This window comes from Aquarana catesbeiana, linkage group LG03 (genome assembly GCF_042186555.1).
Source record: "Aquarana catesbeiana isolate 2022-GZ linkage group LG03, ASM4218655v1, whole genome shotgun sequence".
NCBI classification, from domain to species: domain Eukaryota; kingdom Metazoa; phylum Chordata; class Amphibia; order Anura; family Ranidae; genus Aquarana; species Aquarana catesbeiana.
The window spans coordinates 91,059,387-91,085,645 of NC_133326.1; the positions used below are offsets into that span (position 1 = coordinate 91,059,387).

Sequence of the window (26,259 nt, forward strand, 5' to 3'; positions counted from 1 at the left end):
AGAGAATTTCAAATTTTGCAGAGTTTGGCTTTACGTTTGTAACAAAGGCAAAGTTAGTTTATTGTGCCTGGTTTTGCGTAATCTACTGCTTACTACAATTATAGAAATTGCAGCTAAAGACACATGCTTGCGCTTCCCTGAATTCTGCTCTGCTGGTTCCTAATTGTAGATTGGGTAGTTCAGCGTCATTATATGCATCATTGTTTGTTTTCATACAAGTCTGGAACAAACAAGCAAAACAATATCAAGAACACAATTTCTGCTGCTGTGTTCAGAAACAGCTGCTATGAATAGAATTTTCCCGGTCTTAAAAATAACTTGGCTTGGTCAGCAGAAATAAAAACACAGGATAACTTAAAGAGCTGGTAAAAAAAAAAAAAATTGTAATCACACATTTAGTGGTGTAAAGCCCACTATAGGAATTAAAAGGAAATATTGGAATAATATTATTGCTGTATTAGTATTTTTTATATTTCTATATTAAATATTATTATAATAAAATATTTATAGAAATATTAAACACTAAAATAAAAAAAAAAAAAAAAAGAAGAAAGAAAAGAAAAAGGGGGAAGAAGGCTCCTCTCCTCTTTCTTCTCCCCAAAGAGGAGATCCAAGGCGTTCTTGTGAATGGATAAGGGAATGTTTATTCCCCCCCCCCCTTCACAGATCACCTTGAATATAAGACATTTTGTGAATAGACAAGGTAATAAATGGGTGGGGATTGAGTGACCCACTATCATTGATTGTCCTAAGGCCAGAACAGTCAGGTTCATTCATCTGCCTCTGCTCGCCCCTGGTCAAGTCACAGAATGCCTCCTGTGAAAAGATTACAAGACAGTTTGTGAAGAGCAAGTGACATCATTCATTGTACTGGAGGTGAAATGGTCCATTTCAGCACTGGAAGTTTGTCACTTACAGGAGTGTCCAGGATGACTGAAATCATTTGTTTTTCTAGAGCGAAGCACCATCCACACATGGGATTTGTTACATAGCAAAATGTCCAAAAATTGTTTTTCATGGCATTCAGCTTAAAACACTATTATGTACTGTAATACCCCACAGAATCATCTGCTTTCTTAGGCTCAAAGACAATTAAAAGAAAAAAAAAAACAAAAAAAAAAAAAAAAAAAAAAAACACAAACCCCTTTAAAATATATAATAGGAAGTGTACTTTAACAAAGAATTTCCGTTTCCAGTCGCAACAGTACCCAATCATAAGGGTTATTACTTTGTTCTCCCTTGGTATGCTGGCTTCCTCAATGGATAAGGGAAGGGGCTGCTGATGGATCTAAATGCACTGAGCGTAATGGCGTCTGTATCAGGAGATAAAGACTGATACAGACTTTGGATATTTATTTATTTTTTTTTTTTTTTAAACAAAACAGGAAATTTAAATATAAAAAGCAGGTAAATAGCTAGGTAGCTACAGACTTACACTGTACAGATTTGAAAAATGGAAAAAAAAACAAAAAAAAAAAAAACACACAACTCAATTACATTCACAGGAATGTTCCATGTGTATATTTTTCTACTGGTAGATGAAAAACGAGCCACAGAACTAGAAGACAGACCAAGACAGCAATACTGATCTGTACGAAGAAATCAGGTCCATTTCCATGTCTACCTACCAAGTTCGTTTCGTATAAATAACTTCTCCCATGCAGAATCCCAGGCAAATATTTGTTGCTAAAAATGTTCGTGTCCTTGTGTACTTGTTCAGGTTTGCTAATATTCATACAGCCCCTCCAGCTGTCTAGTTGCCAGGTTAGTTCCTTCATGGCAATTGAATTTGTTATACTAGGCAAAGCAGCTGATCATATATCCCAGCCTTGAAAAACAAGTTCCTGTTTTGGAATGCCATTAAAAAAAAAAAAAAAAAAAAAGTAATGACCGGCTATCCTTGAGGGGGGGCAGCCAAAACCGGCAGGCACCTTCTTACAAATAGACCCAATGTGGGAAGTAAATTGTGGTTTTTGTCTAAGACCCCTTGTACACACGTGTACAACCTGAAAGTCGTGCGATTTGAAGCAATGCCTGTGTAATCTTGAGGTCTATGGACCTCAAGTCGCATCAAAGTAGTACAGGGACTACTTTGAAGTCACAGATATGAACAGTACTCATTGGAAATCATGGGGTACGACTTGTCAAGCGACTTTGCAGTCCCAAGTTGCTGTACAAGTCACACATGTGTGAAATGAGCCTAAAGAAGCAAAATCAGAAAGGGTTTCACCAACTTGGCCATAAACCGTACGTGTCACTTTCCTACCTGTAGACACTCATACATGATAGCGCGGGAATAACCATCAACCTTGTTCTCTGCATACATACACCGTATGTGTTGTGGAGCTGAAATTCTTTTGCGTCATGCAGAATTTATGCAAAGTGGCAAGATTATCAATGTAGAGAGTTAGAATTATTTGAAGGCTAATCAGCTCTAAAAAACACGCGAGTGTAAGTGATCAAAATTATACCCCTTACTCCTTATTACAGGCATTTATTAAGTGCTCAGTGTTGGAAATTAAACTCTTCATTACCATAGATGAAGTTTAGAGTAATTACAGAGATATGCCAAGATTTCATTAACTTCAATTAACACTGATGCAAGATTATCATGATGAAGAAACTGTTCAGTTATTCTGGTTTTAATTATAAAATGTATTTATTAGAAATTTTTGTAAGTGGACAGGAGAAAAAAAGACCGAACAGTATTTACAGTAGAACCTACTTACGAATAAAAGGGTCCATCTATATTGTATTCGTAAGTAGGTTGTCCAAAAAAAAAAAAACGATATAGATGGACCCTTGTCTTTGTAAGTAGGTTGTCCCAAAAAAAAAAAAAAAAAAAAAAAACCCAAAACAACCAACAACCACACAAGGGTCCATCTATATTGGTTTTTTTGGACAACCTACTTGCAAATACAAGGGTCCATCTATATTGGTTTATTTTGGACAACCTACTTGCAAATACAAGGGTCCATCTATATTGGTTTATTTTGGACAACCTACTTGCAAATACAAGGGTCCATCTATATTGGTTTATTTTGGACAACCTACTTACGAATACAAGGGTGCATCTATATTTTTTTTTGGACAACCTACCTATGAATACAAGGGTCCATCTTTCAACTGCATATGCCAAGGAGATTTTAATCTGTGTATCTGGCTTATATGATGATATGGACTGACTGCTAAACCAGTCATTGATGGTAAAACCCAAGCTCCGGCAAAGCTCCTCACAATTTTAATGTCATTTGTCTAGAGAATCCTTGCATATAAAGCTTTGCTACACCCGTCCCCCAGAAAAGCGCAAGCATGTCATTATTAGGGTGTTATTCAGGTCTATTGGTGGCCAGTTTCAGCCAAATATGTTCCCAATCAGACTTAAGAAGCAGGCATAGGTTCTACATGCAGCACATTACCATTCTGGTGCCTATCTTAGTAACATCCCACAGAACTGGCCCTGTACAGCAGCTGGCAAGGCAGTTAAAACATCTGAACCCCCTTCGGCCTGCTTGAATTTCAGATTAAAAAAGACAAATTACGAAAGCACCAAACTTCAAATAATGCTAAAGTGTTATTTTTCATGCATATGTTTATATGTAGATGCATATGCATTCAGTCTTTATCTTCTAGCTTCTGGCTGCAGGTCCAGCTGCTAGTTGTACATTATGTAAAGACGGAAACCTATTCAGCACATGTGCAGCTCAGATGTCAGAGCAGGTGCAGCAAGAATTCTTGTGTAAATGCAATTTATAATGAAACGTCCAAATTGTTACCACAGATTGTGAATAGTCACATGGCTTTCACAGAACATCTGAACACAACACTATCGCTACAGAGGTCATCCAGCACAAAGCTTCTAAAAATGTGAGCACAAAAAAAAAAAAAAAAAAGTGTCAATTAATTCACCATGACCATTAATAAGTCAGCCTGCTCTCTTAAGACCAGAGATGCTAAAAGTCCTTTCTATGGATAAAGGGAAGCCGGAGTTTGTTAGCATGTGCCAAAAATAAAAAGAGTTTTTCATAGTTGAGCTTGGAAGTTTTTACTTGGTACTGTGACCATTCCAGATATGCAAAGTAAAATATACTAAACAGTAATACATTGCAATAATAGACATTAAAAATAAAAATTATTAATGCTAATAAATAAATATGAAAAACAATATAAAAAAACTAATAGAAATAATCATTGCAATAATAATAAATTATTATTATTGGCATTTATACCACACAAGATAATTTAACACTCAAAATTAAAGAGGGGCAAAAAATAAAAAATGAAATACCTTTACAAGAAAAATAAATGCAGTGCTGCATTCTGGGTAGGCCAAGATCTGAACTCAATGGCAGAGTGCCTTAACTGGTCCTGGCGTATTCTCAGATTAACCCAGCTGGAAAACTGTAAACTGCCCCGCTAGGTGTAATGCAACTGGGTAGCTCATGTCGGAGACCACAAAAGCACTACAACTGCTTTATTTATTCTGTCTGAAACTGGCTAGTATATTTTTTGCAGCCAAAAACTGAGATAACACTTAGATAATATTGGTTACATGTTTGCATAACAAAATATAAAATGTGTTGCTCATCTTAAAAAAAAAAAAGAAAAAAAAAAAAAAAAAAAAAAAATTTACACCTAGTTTTCCCTTCTTATTAAAAAAAAGGGGGGGGGGGGGGGGCGCTGGGCAGTTTTGCTAACCATAGTTCATCCGTCTGTACTATGCTGGCAGGTCTTTATTATCAGTTGTAAACTATATGTGCACACTATCTGCCTAACAAATCTTGGGGTACATTGTATGTTAATGCACCGGTCTTTACATCTGTCCCCTGATTGAACATCGCTAGCTATTCTGAATATAAGCTGCCTGTAGAGTCCAGTGTACAAACCTGCTTCAAAGAAGCAACTAGTGGGGTTTCTCAAGTTTGACTGCAAAAGCAAAAATACACTGCTGTGTCTCCATTGACTGACAATGAATGCCTCCACACTGCTCTGAATGCATGAACAGCTCTTCGCACTGTGCAGACCATGGGCTGCGCAGCCATGTGAACAACCTCTAAATAAGAAAAAAAGTGTTACCTTTAGGTGGTCACTCAAAAAAAAAAAAAAAAACAAACACTTTGTGCAGACAACAGTTGTGTACCTGTATTCCAAGCCACCTTGGTATAGAGCTGCATGATTCCAGCTAAAACGAGAATCGGTTTCTTTGCTTAGAATAAAGATCACGATTCTCGCGGTGTAACATCTTTCACATTATACAAAAAAAAAAAAAAAAAAAAAAAAAAAAATTAGTACTGTAGCTGCTGACTTTTAATAAAGGGCACTTGTCCAGGGAGCCCGCAATGTCGTCCCGGGGCCGATTCGTCCACCAGCTCGGGTGCGGAGGCCACCATTCTAACTAAGGGAAACCAGCTGTGAAGCCTGAAGGTTCCACTACAGGTTTCCCACTGCGCCTGCGCAAGTCACGCGGAGCTTTGTGAATGGCCAACTAGTCTTCTGGGACACACAGATCCCAGAAGGCAGTGGGGGAGATGGGAGGAGTGCTCGCTGCAAAAGAGGACGTGACGTACTATGCCGCAGCTGGGCTGGGACGGAAGTAAATTTATTCCTTCTAAAAAAGGTAGAAGAAGAAGAATAATAATAATAATAATAATAAAAAACGAGGGGTGGTCTCTAGTTTAAGACCACCTTGTAAAAGTGGGTGGAACGCCGCTTTAAGTGGTTAAACTGACCTCATTTACAGACCGAAGTTCATCCCTTTGATCTAAAAGAACTAAATGTTACTCTTTATCTCAGCCTAAGCGATGTTGTGATAAACTTGGCAGGCTGCCTGTATTATTTTTTGACAGCTGTCAGCAGTGAACTCTCTGCACTGAATCAAGGAAATGCTGTTTTAAGAGAGTGTGTGTGTGTGTGTGTGTGTGTGTGTGTGTGTGTGTGTGTGTGTGTGTGTGTGTGTGTGTGTGTGTGTGTGTGTGTGTGTGTTGCGATCTTGGATTCGATAAATCGTGCAGCTCTACCTTAGTATCAGTCCCCAATTTAAAATATTAGAACCCACAAAGGGGAGGAAAAAAAAAAAAAAATGGGGAGAGGGGGGACTTTGTGATACCCACAAGATATAAAGAATGTATATAAACGTAGGACAATAAGAAATATTAGAGTAACATTAAAAATAACCCATTGAAAAATGGGGGACAGTATACAGAATGCCACAAATACATAAAAGCTATAGCATATGACTTGAACACTGAGTGGTGATTAACAATGCAATGAAGTGTGGTGATCCCGGATGCAAGGGTCCAGAGCCACAATGTGTTTCGACTCATTAGGTCTTCTTTAGGGCGAAGAAAACCGGTAGTGTGTATGTACCCTAAAGATTTCTTAACATAAGTAAATATATCAAAAAGAGAGAACCAACAAAAGATATGTGCAGACACTGAGCCACAACCAGATACAATTGCAAAGTTTGTGTTTGTAAACTAAATGTTTAACCAGTGCAACAGGTCAAACTGCACACAACTGGACGTATATTATGACCGGTTACAGTATGCTATAAAACACAACGGCCAAAAGAAACGAGAATGTGAAGGTCAGACACATACTCCAATTCATCTTCATTATTACTGAACAAATATGTCATGAAGTTCTCATATGTCATAGCCCTGTAATAAACATGTCCACAATTCCTCTTCTCTGCTGTCAGGCTATAGTTGTTGGAATTTGACACTCCACAACTTGGCCATGCATGGTCCAGTCCTGGTCAATAGTGTTGGTGTGCATCGCTTACACTCCAGCAAGAAGTGGTCCACATGGGGTTCTTCAAGAGTGAAAACAGCCACTTCAAACTGTCAAAACAGCTTATCGCTGGAATGCAGAAATTTGGATCCCACTTGTTCCCTTCTCTACTGGCGAAACAGAAAGGGGACACATCAGGAATAACTTTATAGCTCCCTTGAAACCAAAACAAGTAAATCATGTGTTGAAACCCTAGACAAGTTAAAAAACACCCACAGCACAAAAACCACCAGTTAATGCAGGTATGTGTATTATACATCATTTGGTGCATTCCTAAAAAAATCAGCTAGTGAATAATATCCAAAGTAAATTTTTTCCTGTACAGCAGAGCACTGATTGGGAAAGGGAGAAACAGCACAAGGAGCCATTTGTGGTCATGTCCTAACAAGAAGCATGCCAACGGGAGAGCAGAGTGACACAGAAGAGCTCATAAATCTGTTGCTTCTCTGTCCATTCACAGGCTTGGGGCAGGACAAACCTAGATGTATTACATAACTGCAGTGCACAAAAATCTAAGTCTCCAGGGTGGCCAGGGCTGGGCAAGTCCCAGAAATGAATGGGCAGAAATACAAATCCTTTGCAGCCAACACAACTTCCATATAGGCATTTTATCCGTGTATTTAGCCGTTTGCCTTGGGCAGTGGTTCTCAACTGTCCTCAGGACCCACTAACAGGCCAGATTTTAAGTATTACCTTGGGGAGATGCAGACTAGAATACTGCAACCACTGAGCATCAAGTTTTATCACCAGTGATGCACTTCAGTTATCTTGTAAATCTGGCCTGTTAGTGGGTTCTGAGGACAGGAGTTGAGAACCACTGGCCTATGGCTCTACTTCATAGACTTACATAGGCTGCATGCATGCAGCACATGGCTTTTCCAGCTGCATAGACAAGCAGCCAATTCACAGCGTATGGGCCTCAGCACCTGTGTAAATGAGGCCTAAGTTGCCCACTCACTTTATAAATATACAAGGCTACGTGTGAGCTTGGGATTCACCGATACTAGTATCAGTGCCAATACCGAGCATTTGCACGAGTACTTGTACTCGTGCAAATACTCCGATGCTTAACCCGATACCTGGGCAGCCTCACCCATGATCGGTTACAGCGGCTTCTCCTCCTCTCCCTCCTGCGGCTGTCAGGAAGATCGGTGCTTGTAACTGCCCCCACCGACTGTCCCCTGTGTCCTGCTCCGGGTCCCCCCCCCCCCCCCCCCCCAGGTCCTGATCCGTGCCCTCCTCCAGGTCCTCCTCCGGTCCCCCCGTCCCGGATCTGTCAGCATGGAGGGCGGAGGAAGGAGCCGGTAAAAAAAAAAAAAAAAAAAAAAATTTACCGGCCCCTTTCTTTTCCAAATGCACAGTCAGTGATCACAGATTATCCATTCATAACTGAGCATCATAAACTGTTTACAATGCTTCCGTTTATGAATGGATAGGAGCCTCTGTCTCTCTATCTTCAGTGCAGCTGAGGCTGCTGAGAAAGGAACTGGGGAATCTGTGTCCTCGGACCCTTTACCTGTCTCAAAGGGGAGATATCAGGGATCTGTTTTGACCCTCCAACAGAGCAAAAAAAAAAAAAAAATTTTTTTAGAGATATAGAATAAAATATCTATCTATCTAGAAAAAAAAAAAAAAACCTGACACTGCTGCATATTAGTGCCACTGTCACATGACATGAAACAATTAAAGAGATCAGTACTTGTACGTGGTCTTAAAATGGCATTGGTGAAACCCTAGTGTAAGCTGGGTAAGACTGATGTGTCACCACTTATTTTTCCTAAGTATGACATTTACATGTTTATGACCTACCTAAGGCCCTGCTTACACTGGCATTAAAAGCAGGTGTTTGAGGAGCGTTTAAAAACCTGCCTCCAAGTCCTAGTAAAGCTCTGCAATTGATAATTTGGACAGCACACAGTGCTTTTCACATTATCAAGACAAAGCATTTGCGTCACGTTGCGTATCACGTTGCGATGACCCTGATGACGTCTGTTCACGTCAAAACACATAGGGTGGAGCTTGGTAGCGGTACGTCGCCGCGCACTAAAGTCAGACATTTTGTTGGTTGGAAACTTTCATACTATTCTGGATTGAGCTGCTGTTTTTTATCCTCACTGTTTGTGAATATTCTGGTATTTTTTTTAATTAAATGCTCAATTGTTCATAATACTGTGCAACGAGTTTGTTTTACTTCCTAATACCACATGATTAATGTCAGTTCTGGCAGAGTGCTCCAGTCCGGAGGATCTTAAGAATACCAAGAGGCTGCTCTGGAGATCTGGTTCGGAGTTGATGTTGTAAGCGCTAATGACCACTTTTTATCTTGGGTGGTCTACGACAGAGGCTTGAAGTGTTGCATTATCGGTAGAGGAGATTTTCAATCACCCTTTCTGTTTATATGTACTTTTGGAGGTGCACCTGTCAGCCCTGACTCTCCATACTACTACTACTACTACTACTACTACTACTATGAAAATATCATCTAAATCACTTGGAGATATTGAGGGGGCACCCCACATACTGAAAGGAACTGGACATACATGCTGTGATCTCACCCCCCCCCAAAATAAATAGAACTATACTTAGAGAACTAGAAGGCCTCATGCACACTAGGCTTCAAAAAAATGCCTAGCCTATCAATGCATTAAGATAAAAAGCCTTCTGCGTGCAGCAGCCCCCCTCATACTTACCTGAGGCCCATCTCTGTCCACGAGTGTCTCGGCCATCTTAGACGCTCCCTCCTGATTGGCTCCTGCTGCTGTCAATGTCTCAGCCAAAGTCAGTTAGCCTATCAGAAAAGAGAGGGGGCGGGGCTGGGCCACGGCTCCGTGTTTGAATAGACTCAGGGAGCTGTGACTCGGCTCAGTGCCCCCATAGCAAGCTGCTTGCGGTTGACGAAGGACCACACTACCTGATCTCCCCGCTTGTCCCTAAACACTAACCTGACTCCTTTCACAATTCCAGTGCCACCCCAGTTGCAACACAACTTCGCTCAACTCGGGGTTTTACAGGAGACACTGAAGAATTGGCTCCTGCTAGTCAAACTCCTGTGAGGAAGGAGTGGGGCGTGGCTAGCTGGTGCTGTGTTATCTATGGACACACAAAGCCCGGCTCGGGAGCGCATGCATCAGTGCAATCTAAGCACCCAGCTTACTGAAGGGCCACTTGGAGTAAGAAGTGGACAGCACTGCCAAAGAGGTGGTAAGGGACTGCTCTGTCCAACATTGTTGCAAAGAGCGGGCAAGTATAATATCTTTTTATTTTAAGAAAAAATAAATAATTAGCCTTTAATAGCACTTTAAAGATCGCTGCTTCTTTTAAAGTAGGCAGATTCTTGAATCACAACCTTTTAATATTTGTGCGCCATCTGACATTCTATTTCTCCGTTACACTCAGCGGGAAATAAAAACAATGTTTATCAGAATCTTTTTTAATTACCCCCCCTAAGTACAGCTTTGTATTTTGTGATTGCCATTCTTCACCTGGGGCCTGAATAAAAAGCCAACGGGTCAATGGCTGCAGATGAAGTTAATGGTGAGTAATTGCATTTTGGATGGGCAAAACGAATATGTTCAACAGCTATTCCCCTTGAGGACAATAGTAGGGCCTAAGAACCTGTGTACATCATACAGATCTATATAATCCAGTATGCTTCATCACAACACAATCTTATAAAACAACTCATGAAAATGATACAAAAAACAGTTATGTTCACTTATGCAAATACCTGAAGTCTATAAAGATTCTTTACACGTCAGTTGGAGATTTACAATGGGTGTGACGGTTTTGAAGCCAATGGGTAGGGGGTAAAGCACAAAAAAAAAAAAAAAAAAAAAAAAAAAAAAAAAAAAAAGAAGGGGAAGGACAACAGGGAAGTGGTCACCAGAGAAAGTCCAAAAGTACAGGTAGGATGAAAAGGAAGGGAGTCCACAGAAGTGCAAGGTTTAAAAAAAAAAAAAAAAAAAAAAAAAAAAAAAGGGTGGAGAAGGATTAAAAACACGTGATGTCAGCCCTCTTACTCGCTGCACAGCCCAACTCTGTTTTTTTCCCCAAATGTGGGATAGGAAGTCTCGGTCTCACAGTCGGAACCCAGAACTGTATGTAGCTGAAGCAGGGCTTAGGGACACTGCAAGATTTTGTGAAGGAAATAGTTTGTTTGGACCAATCCAAATGAACTATTTAAAAAGTGACAGGAAACATGGATATCAGCTTTAATGCAGAGAATGCATTAAAAGGTAAAAACACACACACACACACTTTGCCTATGTAACCTTTATAAAATTGTGGATTTGCCTAACAAAAAAAACAAAAAAACACCCCACTTACCACAACACACAAACAGCACATACAATTTACACCTGAATTCCAGAATCCGATTTATAAAAGATGGAGCTCCAATTTTTTTTTTCACATTTAGCATCACATCCTTTAGAAAGCCCCAAGTTTACAGTGCTCAAGTTATCAGAAAACTGACATCCCCTCAGAGTGCTCAGTGGAAGGATCTATTCAAAGGGATCCACAAATCAAGCAAATTGTCCTGCATGCTCTTTAGCTAACCCATAGTGCTTTTAAAATCCGTTATCACTTATCAAGTGCATTTCCTAAACAAAGACGGTTTATAGTTAAAACAAAACACATCAGTTTTATACCCAACTTTAGGTTTTGTCCCCCCTATGATTTTTTTTTTTTTTTAAATCATTATTCACCTGTCCCATGTTCCAGTGCTGCTCTCTACATCCTCTCCTACTTTGGCCACCAGGCCTCTTTCAGGTTGAATGAAACTCAGTGTCGCTCTTCCCATGTAAAGCACAAAAATAACCTCCTAAAGCTTTTTACCTCAAAGAATAGAAAATGTATTTAATCTTCAATACTGAATATATGAGCATATCAGTAGTACACATACAGAACCAAATATTTATAGAAAAACAGTATGCAACTCCAACATTTCATATTCCCGATATGCGCCTGCTGTACCATGTACTTGTATAAAGAAAGAATCCTGGTAAACCTCTCAGTCCCTCCGCTTTCCTATTAAAAACTGACCACACTCAGCTATTCACTGGGAAGACCAGTGTGCTCCGGTTTCTACTCCCCTAGCTGTCTGAGCTCCTTATGCAGCTGAGAACAGAGGGTATGCGATCACTTCTTTAAAAAATAAAGGGGGGGGGGGGGGATGACCGTATGTAACTAGGTATAATTGCGCAGGCAACAGTGTGCATATTCTGCTCTATGAATTAAAAAAAAAAAAAAAAAAAAAAAAAAAAAAAAAAAAGGGGGGGGGAGGCCTTGGCAGATCTAGCAAGAATGGACTAGCTAGAAATGATCAGCCAGACCTATGAACGCGATTCAAGTGGTGATATGAATAAGGACATTCAGGAATCTTTGAAAACAGGAGATTAGCTTTCCTTCCTCGAAGGTACAATTGAAAGAGCTCTGTGATTACATCCATTGTGTAATACAAACACTGTGCATATATATGGGCATTTATCCGGTTTGGGGACAACAGCATGTACATGAAGCCATTGTCTGTGTCTTATCCAAATCCCCAACCAAAATGAAGAAAATATTACTATTTATTGTACAAAAGTAACCCAATGCCTGTGGGACTCCATTGTCTAAGGCAAGCCATATGCAGCTCGAATCCTGCTGAACCGGCCAAGATTCGAACCATGTATGGGCAGCCTGAATGTACCAAGTTGATCGGTCAACTTGGTACAATCAGCATGGTGTGTTTTACCTGTGATTATCTCTAGCGGTTGCTTTAGCAGCTAGCAATAATCATGGACTTCTCCTGGCAGGGATGGCTTTCCCCGCCGGGAGAACTGGGAGAAGACATTAGCCCAGCAGGATGAACTCCCACATCAAACAGTGTGTGTGTTGATTGGGGGGGGGGATTTGCTCTGTGTATGGCCAGCCTTAGGCAGTATTCCCAACCTTTTTTTATTCAACTGGGACCCTTGAAATAATTTAAGATCTCAGGGACACCCCTGCCAAGATTAATCCAATCAGGGGCCATTCAGAAGATACCCCTTACCTAGTGGGAAGAATGCCCCCCTTACAGTGGTCGTCAGAAGGTCACTCTAAGGCCCCATTCACACTAGCGCGTTTTTTGATGCATTTTGCATTTTGCAGAAATGCACGGGAATTTTTTAACATGGGTTCCTATGGAACATGTTCACATCAATGCTTTTTTGTATCTCAGCGTTTTTGGAAAGGGTCGGGGACTTTTTCTCATGCAAAATGCAGCGTTTTGCATGTAATGGTTTTCAATGGACAAGCATCAAAAACGCAAGTGCACCTTTTTTGCAGCGTTTTTGATGCGTTTTTGGTGCGTTTTTGCCGTTTTTTTTTTTTTTTGTAATTTTTTGTAAGACTGTAAAAAAAAAATGAAAAAAAAAAAAAACGCAAAACGCAAATCGCGGCAAAAACGCGGCAAAAACGCAGCTAAAACGCGGCTCAAAAACGCGGCTCAAAAACGCGGCAAGCATAAAAAAAAAACCTCCAAAAACGCTCAAAAGCAACATGCATAGGTGTGAATCGAGCCTTACAGGGTACTAAAAAGTCAATTAGCCACAGCTCAAGGAGAACCTGGCAAAAGCTAGAGAGGGTTTCAAACCAGAGTTCCTCCAGAAGTTTCTAGGGGCTCCTTCAGCAATGAGCAATTTCTACCTCTGAGTTCACACTGACACCATTGATTTTTTTTTTTTTTTTTTAGCCATCTGTAAGGGGGCAATTCTTCCCAATGTTCACAAGTGTAAGGCGCATTCTTCAGAGTGACCCTCACACAAATGTATCGTGTTCTAGATCTAGTAATTAAGACCAGAAGTTATTTCAAGGGTTCTTCTGGGTTGAAAAGGTTCAGAAATCGCTGGTCTAGGTTAAAAAAAAAAAAAAAAAAAAAAAAAAAAAAAAAAAAAAAAACCCCCACACGCCACACACACACACACACACACACACAAAAGGGCATATGAAATATAACTGATTGTCTACGCAAAGCTTACGGTCATACTCTATATGAAGAATTTGGTACCGGAGGCTAAAGCCTTTTTTCCATCAAAAACTGTCAACTCTGGACAGAGCCGCTGTACTCACTATGCGAAGTTGGTACAGCGATCTCCCCTGCTAAACAGTTGTGTTTTGACAGGGGGACAGCCCTCCCGCCAGAACACTCCAATCAGCTCTCTCTGCCATTGGCTGAAAGCACTGTTAGGGAGTCAGTCGGCTGCTGGTTTTCCAGCATGCATGTCCGACAGAAGCTGGCCGAATGGCCGACTGTTAACAAGAGTGACATACACACTTGCTGAATGTCGACCTTTTCAGCTGGCTGATGTCTCCCGACATTCGGCCCATATGTACCGGGCTTAAGACGGACTACAGATGAGCAGAAACAATTGAAGATAACCAAATGCACGGACACATTTTCTGTATGGATGTTCATTACTCAAAGTATTAATAGCTTCAAATTTTCAAGTGTATGGATATTTTACATCTACTTCTGTTAAGTATAAAGTAGAAATCCAGCTTACACCTAACTAGCCTTGCAACTGTCCCCTTTCCCCTCCTAACACCTATGCTAACTAACATGTGTAAAGACAATGTATACACTCACCTATTTTTCTGCCCAATCCTGTCCAGTCACATGATCTGGCTTCCCTGTTTGTCAGCCAGTGTGGCTTTGCAGAAGATGAAGGAGCACTGACAACAAATGGGCCATTGAAGCCTATGAGTGACGTCACCATGCCAGGTTTTCCTGGGCAATGTTGGAGCACTCTCTCCTCTCTCCTTGCAGGTGTGGCTGACTGACACGGACAGAAAATAGGTAAGTATATACCTATACACATTTTAGTTAGGATAGGCAGTAGAAGGGAGGAGGGGCCAGTTTTAAAGGCTAGTTGGTGCAAGCTGGAATTATGCTTTAACTGGTTCATAAACATTCTGCAGAACTCTGCAATAAGCTGATAAACCTGTGGTTGGTTCAATCCAGCTGTATAATATAATAACTAATATTAAACAAGGGTTCTGCCCTTAAAAGCTTACCATCTATCAAGCTACAATGCAGTCATGCAGAAACTATTATTTTTCATTAATGGATAGAGAAGGGTTAGAAGAGTTTTTTTTTTTTTTTTATGAAAAGCAAAAAAGTCAAGGAAGAAGGGCAGGAGTCCTATCAGCAGTTGCTGCCATATTACGAGATGATACCTTTTAGTTGTGTTGCACACGTCTTAGGTACAGCAGCCCATTTATTTGAATAGGCACAAAAACAAACACACAGAAAGAAGACCACAACCCCTTCCTTTCTCCCCCCCCCCCCCCTCTTTTTTTTAATTTGCGCCGCACAAAAACACTATGGTCCTAATGCCATTCTGAATGGCACCCCCTACATGTCTGCTAAAGAGCAGCCGTGGGTCAGGAACACACACGATTATGCACGTGTTCCTGATGACACACGGATGTGAAGATAGCCCTAGGCTGTGTTTACACACACACACACACACACACACACACAGAAATGGGCAGTTCGGCTGTGGTTTTACTCTCCGCCAAAAAGCCGAACAAGGCAACCTAGCCAGAGGGTCATACACATGCTGTGGCTGTGATAGCCTTGGAAAATTTAAACTTGCCCCTTGTTGTGGCACTGTTCCATTGACCTCAGCAACCCAGAAAAAACAAAAAAAACAAAAAAAAACAAAAAAGAAGCCGCCACAGCTATTCAGGGGGCAGTATTGCCCGTAAGCCTGCTCTAACTCCCTCTGTAAATCAATCTGCTGCAGATCACGGTGAAAGGGCAGTTAAAAACTGCCACCTGTGTGAACCTAGACTCAGTAAAGTAGATTATCTGCTTTCATTGCTGCCCCTGTTCCTTCTGGACAGATTTACCCCTTCTAACTGGTCACCGGGACTAAAATTTAGTGAAAACCGGTAAATTTGAGTTAACGCCAGAACAGGAATAGGAGAAATCTTCCACTGGGAACATCATTTCCCAATGACAACTGTCTATGAGGGGGGTTTCCCTTAGTTTGGAGAGATTCTTCTCGCTTTTGTCTCCAAGCTTTACTTTATAATCTACCTTCTTCTTATCTGCCGCACTGTGTATGAAAACTCAATAAAGCAATTCTGTTTCAGGTAGCTGTACCTACAGGACAGTGCTGGGTGTGAACTGTACAGGAGGACTGAACACCGGACACGTCACAATCCCAGACACTCCTCCTGCTATCTGACTGAAAACAATGATTCATAGAGATCGCCACCACTGCCCCAACCAATGTCTTCCCGTGCTGAGCCGACAATACAAATCACTTCACCAGGTCTGAAGTAAACTGGTAGAGATAAAGTTCACAAGCAAAAAATAAAACCTCCATCTTTATTCAGTTATAAGGCCTCATGCACACTGGACATGTTCAACATGGCTGCGAAGGGTGCCTGGTGTTTTTTTTCTGCCTCCAAAATGCCCATGCAGGTTAGGCTAACAGAGGGATTTAGAAGTAGAACCCCCCCCCCCCCCAAAAAAAAAAATAAAATAAAAAAAACCACACAGCCAGTATGTCCAGGAGCTGCATTTTGGTGTGTAGAAACATCTAACACGTGTTAACGCTAGAAGAGCACTTGAGCGTTAATTCATTTCAATGGCCAGAATAAATTCTGGCCAATGCAATTACTGTCCAAGTGCTTGACGTGTCTAAACATGTTACACACGTCTTTTCTGCCAGCTGCTGCCAGGAGGAAAGGTGTTTAGGAGAATTAGCAATTATGTCCAGTGTGCATCAGGCCCAAGTGGTTCTTGGATCCAAATCACTTAGTATGGATCTGTGTGAGCAGAATAATAAATAATAATAATAATAATAATGATGCAAGCTAAGTCGCTGTACTATCAAATTTATAGTAACCCACATAGTTATGGCCATTACAGCCCAATTCTAAATACACCCGATCTCCTACCCTTCTGAGGAGAAAAAAGGTAACATTTTAGCACAAAGTATGTCGGCAAAGGACACGCTCATGCCATGTCCCCAGTTACACCCCAATGACGACCAAGAAATGTCTAAACCGCTGGCAAAGTGAGTACACCCCTAATTGAAAATGTTCAAATTGGGCCCAGAGTGTCAATATTTTGTGTAGCCACCATTATTTTCCAGCACTGCCTTAACCCTCTTGGGCATGGAGTTCACCAGAGCGTCACAAGTTGCCACTGGAGTCCTCTTCCGCTCCTCCATGATGACATCACTGAGCTGGTGGATATTGGAGACCTTGCACTCCTCCACCTTCCATTTGAGGATGCCCCACAGCTGCTCACTAGGGTTTAGGTCTGGAGACATGCTTGGCTAGTCCATCACCTTTACCCTCAGATTCTTTAGCAAGGCAGTGGTCGTCTTGGAGGAGTGTTTGGGGTCGTTATGTTGGAATATTGTCCTGCGGCCCAGTCTCCAAAAGAGAGGGGATCATGTTCTGCTTCAGTATGTCAGTCACAGTACCTATTGGCATTCATGGTTCCTTCAATGAACTGTAGCTCTCCAGTGCTGGCAGCACTCATGTAGACCATGACACTCTCACCACCATGCTTGACTGTAGGCAAGACACACTTGTCCCCCCCCCCCCCTGTTAAACCGCTGTATGGTCCACTGTGCTGCAGCTCAGTTTTAGGGTCTTGAGCAATCTTCTTATAGCCTAGGCCATCTTTATGTAGAGCAACAATTCTTTTTTTTCAGATCCTCCGAGAGTTCTTTGCCATGAGTTGCCATGTTAAACTTCCAGTATGAGAGAGTGGGAGCGATAACACCAAATTTAAACACACCTGCTCCCCCATTCACACCTGAGACCCTGTAACACATGACACCAGGGAGAGAAAATGGCTAATTGGGCCCAATTTGGACATTTTCACTTAGGGGTGTACTCACTTTTGTATATATATATATATATATATATATATATATATATATACACACACACACACACATACACATATATACACACACACACACACACACACACACACACACACACACACACACACACACACACTCCACTGCAGCTGGTATACTGTTGTGCAATCTATTCGATTATTCTTGTCAACTGTGGTGCTTAGGTTTATTATTAAATATTAATGGCTGTGTGTTGTGTTATTTTGAGGGGACAGCAAATTGACACTGTTATACAAGCTGTACACTCACTACTTTGCTACAATGTAAAGTGTCATTTCTTCAGTGTTGTCACATGAAAAGATACTCACTTTTATTAGATACTGTAATATATAATCACACACAAAATTTGTTTGTGAGGAATTATTTTCCCCCTTCTTTTAAGCCCAATTTACGTGCCCACAAATGCATACAACGTGTTTATATATGTGTAAGCCCGTAAAGTGCATGTTCCTAAATGCAGATTTTGGAATTCTGTGTTATGGATCTGAAAGCAGCTCATGTCTATGCACCTGTGTGAATGGCTCCATTGAAAACAATGCAGCTCAGAATTTTAAAAAAATTATTTGCAGCATCTACCAAAACTCATGCTAAACACAAGCGAGTTCACAGCTCTGTATTCAGGGTAGAACAGAATGGACAGGTTCTCCTTAGGACAAGCGTCCAGCCAGCCCTCTCCCTAGAAGCCGCCTCCAGCAGTTCAGGAAACAAGCAAAAGGCAAAAAAAAAAAAAAAAAAAAAAAAAGAGCCACTGCAGCAACGTACACCCAGCTCTGTGTTCTGCAGGAACACTGCGTCCATTCACCTTGTAGTCCACCCAGAGGGAGAACGTGTAAACACGTACAGTATGGAAGGAGGAGCAAACACAAAGATGGCTTTACTTTAAGACAGAGATGTCTGACTCCAACTTTCCCTCTAAAACAGGAGGTCAAGTAACCCCATCATTGCCAGGGGACATGTAACCCTATCACTGCCAGTGACAGTCGCTGCATGCAAGCAGATGTGACTTTGATACCAATATTTGCTGTCTGCTTACAGCCAAGCTGGTTCTAAAATGATCATTTTGAGATCCCCATCTGATTTAACAGAAGGAACAAGCAACCTTTATGTACTTAATGGATAAAACAAGAAGCAGACACTAAAAGCAGTTCAGGAGACTAAAGTTGGTCACAGATGAGTTATAAACCGAACAAAAATTTGTGTTGATTGTCAAATCATTTGCTTTTCACATCATTCGTGTGCCAGCTGTGACACACGTTTTTTTGTGCCACAGTCGAAAGTGCCTGATCCAACTTTTTTTTTTTTTTTTTAAGAAAAACTAAACAAAATGATCGCACAAACAGAACGTTCTGTTTTCGACTCATCTATGGCCGGCTTCAAAGAATATAGGGGCTCCTATGTCACACATGGCTATACACTAGAATGGGCGCCCCCCCCCCCCCAACTTTTCATCAGGGTCCCCATCAGAGCAGCCCCCAACATCAGGGTCCCCCATTAGAGCAATACCCCCCCCCCAACGTCAGGGTCCCCCATCAGAGCAGCCCCTTGCATCAAAGTCCCCCCTTACATCAGGGTCCCCCATCAGAGCCCTTTTTTTGCAGCAGGCTGGACATGGCCCACAACTTGGAGATCCATGCATCTTATATACATGGCTACACACCAAGAGATTTGAGAAAAATGGATGCAGCAGAAGAAAATGAAACTCCTCTTTCCGTTAAAGATTAATATAACATACAACGTATACTTGACACATTGGCCATTTTGCAATTTATTGGATTTCAAATGTACTGCGGCCATCAACCTGCCGCTGTGGTTTTCTAATATGGTCTCAAAAATGTATACATTGCTTCCATGCAGTGTTACAATATACCAAAGGCAACCAAATTGGATGTTTAAAGAACTGTCCTACTAATCTTATTTCCTGTAGGTGTGATTGGTTTACCACTTCTAACATCAGTCTCAAGAAGTCTGCACTAAGCTGCAAGTCAAGTTACAGGCATCCCCTGTAAGAAATACATTTTTTTTTGCAAGATCCTTTTGTAGTCACTGCAACGTTTCTTGTTCAGACACAGAGATTGCTTGGGGGGGGGGGGGTTTATACCAAAAGGCAGATCCGAAACAGCATAGGAAAAAATAAAATAAAAATTAGAATATTTTAAGTGCAAAATTAAAAGCTAAACTCTTGAATGGAATAAAATGAGCAGACATTAATAAATGCATGCAACACAGGATTTTATTTTCCTCTATGGCATAGTGGTAAGTCCATCCCCTTGCAAAGTAGGTATGAATGTGGCAAGCAGCATCTGGTAGTCAGCAGTCCTCATACACAGGCAGATGGTCGACCTTTGCCAATATGTGCGGAAGAGCTTACATTGTATATCCAGCTTTACACAGAACAGCAGATATATTCCCTTCCAGACTCAAGCTATGTATTATGCAAATGTGGAGTCCAACGGTCAGACGGCAGAATGATTTACTGCTCAGAGAAATGACTCCCAAGTGTCACCTGCCTGTAAAAAACGCCATCCGCCACTTTAAAGATCAGGAATCCCGGGGGTCTGGTATGCCTTGTTTGTTGTCCCCCCCCCCCCCCCCCCCCCCATTTTTACTGAAAACCATCAACACTTCCAGTTCACATTCCCAGAATCCTGAAGCTTCCTTTTTGAGCAATAAGTAAACTCGTATCTCTACAAGCCAAGTACTACCGAACCAAATTTATGGCCTACAAAAAGTCAGGTTGTCCCAAATTTTGTCTGTTTTAGGGCTAGTTTACACTTGCTTCAAAACATGGCTTCAGACAGCCTTTGTTAAAGCTCCCTGAACGCCAGTCAAAGTTCCTGTCACTAAAGAAAATGGTTAGCTTCCAGTCCTGTTTTGTTTACACCTTGCTTTTGCTCTGTGCTTCGATGAGGCTTTGGTGAGGCTTCAAGCAAGCTTTGCCATAGACTTCTATGGAGGCTTTGAAGCACCACTAAAGCTACATGGGGTATGATTTTTGAAGCAAAGCCAAAAGCAAAAGGCAAGGTGTAAACAGGACTGTAAGCTATTTTATTTAGTGACAGGCGTTCAGAGAGCTTTAACAAAAGCATGTCCGAAGCCTGGTTTTGAAGCAAGTGTAAACTAGTCGCTAATGTGTGTTGAAGCAAGTGTAAACGAGCCCTTACAGTCCTGTTTGCACCTTGCTTTAGCTTTACTTCAAAAATTATACCCCATGTAGCTTTAGTGGTGCTTCAAAGCCTCCACAGAAGTCTATGGCAAAGCTCCCTTGAAGCACCTGCAGAGGATTTAATTCAGCTTTAGGTTTGCTCTGTTTTGAAGAAATTGCAGGTATGAGATATCCACACACGGCATCTGCCAAGCTTCAACAAAGCTTTAAAAAGAGCATCACTGAAGCTTCACCGAAGCCTCACCAAAGACACATCAGAAAAGCACTTCAATGTGTGTTGAAGCAAGAGTAAATGAGCCCTAGAACTCCAGGCAAACTGCTAATCACTGTACATATAAGGGGGGGGGTATTTGCCAATGGAGTTGACAAGCTCTCCAGACGCCTACAATCTGACGTTACAATCAACCTCACGGTGGCCAAAAGCGCTTTGTTAAAATGATCGATTTCTTTTCTGAGCAAAACAAAAATCGATCTAATGTCATCAACCCAGTCGATCAATATGCCACATAGGAAAGAGGATTTGGATTGATAGTTAAGATGCAATCATAAAATTACAAATCGTAAGTTATCAATCACATCTCTATTTCCACCATATAATCTCACGATCTGATCGATCGAAATACAATCAATCCTATTCATGAACAAAGCATCCTCAGTGCTACTGATCAATGCAATGAGATAAATAATTTTCCACCCTGGCCAATCAACTCAGTTTGATCATATCTGGACAAAATAGAGTCTAAAATTGATCAAAAAAATTTCAGAATTTATGGCTGTATGCCTTTTTGCAGATTTGAAGGAATTGCAGATCGATTTGAAATATTATTATTTATTAATTTTTTTCAATGTGTATGGCCACTATTAGATCTACCAAAATTCTGCAATATGAGGACTTGCCTTAACAATCCAACCTATCTGTATCTGATCCGGCAGGCCTGTCACTGCATACCTGTTGGTAGAAGGAGATTGCACAGAGCTATCTGGCAGGAAAGACCGGCTACCTCTAATTACAGGTAAAAGGAGAACTAAAGGCAAAACTTCCATGTCAAGTTTTTTTTTTTTTTTGCCATCTGTGTCCCACTTGGGACACAATAACACCACCAAGGGCCCATTCACACAATGTGCAGCGTCTGATCAACACCCTTCATCACAAGAATGAGCCCTTGTGGGTCTTGTCCTTCCACAAGCCTGTGATTGGGCTGAGAAAGAAGACACAGCACAAATTATAAAAGATTGTTATATTGTGATGAGTCAGCAATGTATTCAGGTAGTTTGTAAAAATGACTGTGATGTCCATTTAATAAGAGCAGCATGGCATGGCTGGAACAGAGACCCAGGACTTCTAGTAAGGAGATTTCCCCACCGTCCTCCTGTGATGACATCCTCCTCCCATGTCACAGCCTGTCCCTATGGAGCTGGTTACTCTGGTGACTGAACACACTAGTAGCTCAGGGACAATGTAGGTCCTGCAGGTGATGTCTGCCATCGTACACCTTCTCCACTCCATTTACTGCCTCCTCTGATGCTGCATCTCCATACACATCACAACTGCCAATTCATCCAGATGGATGAGGCTTCTGTATAGATCCTACAACCAACGCAAAGATCCGTCCATACAACCCCTACAGCCACCGCATAGATCCCTCCATACAACCCCTACAACCACCGCATAGATCCCTCCATACAACCCCTACAACCACCGCACAGATCCCTCCAACCACCGCACAGATACCACCATACAGATCCTACAACCACCGCACAGATCCCTCCATACAGCCCCTCCAACCACCGCACAGATCCCTCCATACAGATCCTACAACCACCGCACAGATCCCTCCATACAGATCCTACAACCACCGCACAGATCCCTCCATACAACCCCTACAACCACCGCACAGATCCCTCCAACCACCGCACAGATACCACCATACAGATCCTACAACCACCGCACAGATCCCTCCATACAGCCCCTCCAACCACCGCACAGATCCCTCCATACAGATCCTACAACCACCGCACAGATCCCTCCATACAGATCCTACAACCACCGCACAGATCCCTCCATACAACCCCTACAACCACCGCATAGATCCCTCCATACAACCCCTACAACCACCGCATAGATCCCTCCATACAACCCCTACAACCACCGCATAGATCCCTCCATACAACCCCCTACAACCACCGCATAGATCCCTCCATACAGCCACCGCATAGATCCCTCCATACAACCCCTACAACCACCGCACAGATCCCTCCATACAACCCCTACAACCACCGCACAGATCCCTCCATACAACCCCTACAACCACCGCACAGATCCCTCCATACAGCCCCTACAACCACCGCATAGATCCCTCCATACAACCCCTACAACCACCGCACAGATCCCTCCATACAGATCCTACCAACAACGTAACATCAAACACTCACTATCCTATGTTTAGGTGAAACAGACCAGTTATGCCGCGTACACACGAGTGGACTTTTCAGCATCAAAGGTCCGACGGTCTTTCCGACGGTCTTTCCAGCGACCGGACTTGCCCACACATGAACGGACTAAAGTCCATTGGTTTGAATGTGATGACGTGCGAAGGGACTAAAATAAGGAAGTTCATAGCCAGTAGCCAATAGCTGCCCTTACGTCCTTTTTTGTCCGTCGGACTAGCATACAGACGAACGGATTTTGACTGGACTCGAGTCCGTCGGAATGATTTGAAACAGGTTCCAAATCTAAAGTCCATCTGATTTTTGACAGAAAAAGTCAGCTGAAGGTCTGATAAAGCCGACACCAGTCCGGTCGAAAAGTCCGCCCGTGTGTACACGGCTTTAGATTTGCCAGCAGCAAACGATGACAAATTCAAACAGAATACAGTACAAGGTTTCAGAGAAAGGTTTGTCTTTTCTTTCTAGCAGTGAACAACATCTGCACAGTAATAGCAGGCTACTGGGAAAGCCTTCTAGTGGCCTCACGAGACGCAATTTTATATTTGATTATTTTGGAGATTTACTGTCTGGGGGAAAAAAATATAATCAGAATATCAAAAAGAGAAGACTATTCAATGCTTAATACACTTAATCATATTGATCTGCCTACTTTCCTACAATCAGATTTTCCATACAGACTGATCAGAATAATTTAAATAAAATTGATCAGTTTTGCTCAGAATTGAACAACCCAGTAGGCATCTTTCTGATCATTTATAAATTCAATCAAATTGTCTGATTTTGCAAAGAGTCGTTTAATCAACATGTCACATTTTCAATCGATAGTTGGAAGATACGATTGTAGGTTTAGTACATTCCTTTCCACCATGTCATCTCATATTCTGATCAGTCAAAATATGATCAAATTCATGAACAGATCGATGCAACCGATCATTTTCCGCACAGGCCAGTCAGTCAACTTTTTTTTTTTTATCAAGTTAAAAGTCTGGATCGATAAGAAGTGAATTTTTACCTATTTGATCATTCTGAGCGCAGTGATCAGATAAAATGTGTGTATGATCACAATTAAGGATGGGCTCAAGTGTGTTCAGACACAAACCCACTTGAGTTATCCCACCAGGAAGCTGTCAAAGCAACATCCAATCACAGTTGCTGGAGGCTTTTCCCACCCCCCAGCTTTATGCACACACACACACACACACACACACACACACTTCTGCGGGGCTAGAAATGCTTCCAGCACCTATGATTGGCTGTCAGCTTTGACAGCTTCCTGGCAGGATAACTCAAGCAGGTTTGTACTCATGTCCAATTACACCGGAGCTCATCCCTGGTCACCATTATGGTGACAATACACGTCAAAAATGAACTTGATTCCTCCATCCACACATTGGAGGAGACTTCCCCACCATCAGAATACACTGATTAGCGCTGCCAGCTATAGCCATTGGCACTGACTGAGCGGAAAGTTCCCAACAGGGTAGTTGTACAGAAGCTGATTGGTAGGTTGACTTCTATATAACCACCCTGCCCATACATGGATCAAAAATTCAGTAATCAAACATATGTACACTGATCACCATACAAGGATCGATCAATTATTAAAAACAAGAAATCAGTCAGTCAGTCAGTCAGTCAGTCAGTCAGTCATTCTATACACACACACACACACACACACACACACACACGAAATAACCATCATACAAAATATTGATCACCATACAAGAACTAATCATCATAGAAAATATTGATCACTATACAAAATATTGATCACCATACAAGAACTGCTCACTATAGAAGTAATAATCATCATATAGGAGGAAATAAAAATCATACAATATATTGATCACCATACCGGAACTATTCATACAAAATATTGATCACCATACCGGAACTATTCATACAAAATATTGATCACCATACATGTACTAATCATCATATAAGAACTAATCATAGGAAATATTGATCCCCATACAAGTACTAATCATCATATAAACAATTGATCACTTTACAAATACTAATCATCATATAGGAAATAATCATAGGAAATATTGATCACCATACAAGAACTGGTCACTATACAAAATATTGATCATACAAGAACTGCTCACTATAGAAGTACTAATTATCATATAAGAACTGAAGATCGTAGAAAATATTGATCATACTAGAAGTGATGATCGCACAGCTGAGTAGCCATTCCAGGCAGAGTCTATGATGGGACGTATAGTCCGGACTTACCATGGTAGCAGAGTGCAGTGTGTGTCAGTGTTGTCCGGTAGTCGGGGCTCTTCCTCCTGCTGCTGTCAGGTCGGGCTCTGTCCCCATCCAGGTGATGTGATGAGAGGTGAGCGGGCTGGCAGTGCTCTAGACGTGCAGTGATCGCAGTTCCTGGAAGCCTGTGCTCTGCCTCCACTCTATTCCCAGCGGGATGCTTTCACCGCTCCGGAGCGCTCAGTCATACGATTTACAATGAACACCAGTGCACCAGTCCTGGCTGGGATTGTCCATATATGGCAAACTAGGCTTCCTTGTAGCCAATCGCTGCCCGGCTAAGGGAACGTCAGGGCTCCCCTGGGGATTTTTACTGGAGAGCAGGAGAGAGAGGGGCGGGGCAAAGGCTGATGGGTAATGTAGTCCTGGGCTGCCTCTCCAGTGAGAGCTAGAAGTGATCTGGAGGAGATCATAGTATGTTATGGCAGAACAAAGAGCACAGGGACATATCAGCTCCAGCCTGTTCAGTTAAAGTCATAATGAACTCTAAAACACAATGGAGAATAGCACATTGCAGCTTACTGATCTTTAAAGTGACACTAAATTCTGGTTTAAAAACTATTTAGAAAAAAAGAGTTTAAAGTGATTGTGAATCCTATTTTTAATTTATTTTTGAATTATTTCATTAATTATTATTATTTTTAAATAATGAACAGGTTTATACTT

At 41.6% G+C, this 26,259-nt stretch overlaps 1 protein-coding gene across 1 annotated transcript in view; it reads right to left on the bottom strand.

Moving 5' to 3' along the window:
- MYO1E (myosin IE) overlaps nt 1-25,832 on the bottom strand; it is a 235,103-nt gene extending 209,271 nt beyond the window's left edge. The window contains exon 1 of the mRNA XM_073618829.1: nt 25,561-25,832. Coding sequence (XP_073474930.1) covers nt 25,561-25,563 — 3 coding nt within the window. The 5' untranslated portion in view covers nt 25,564-25,832. The remainder of the gene's footprint in view (nt 1-25,560) is intronic.
- Between the last annotated feature and the right edge of the window lie 427 nt (nt 25,833-26,259).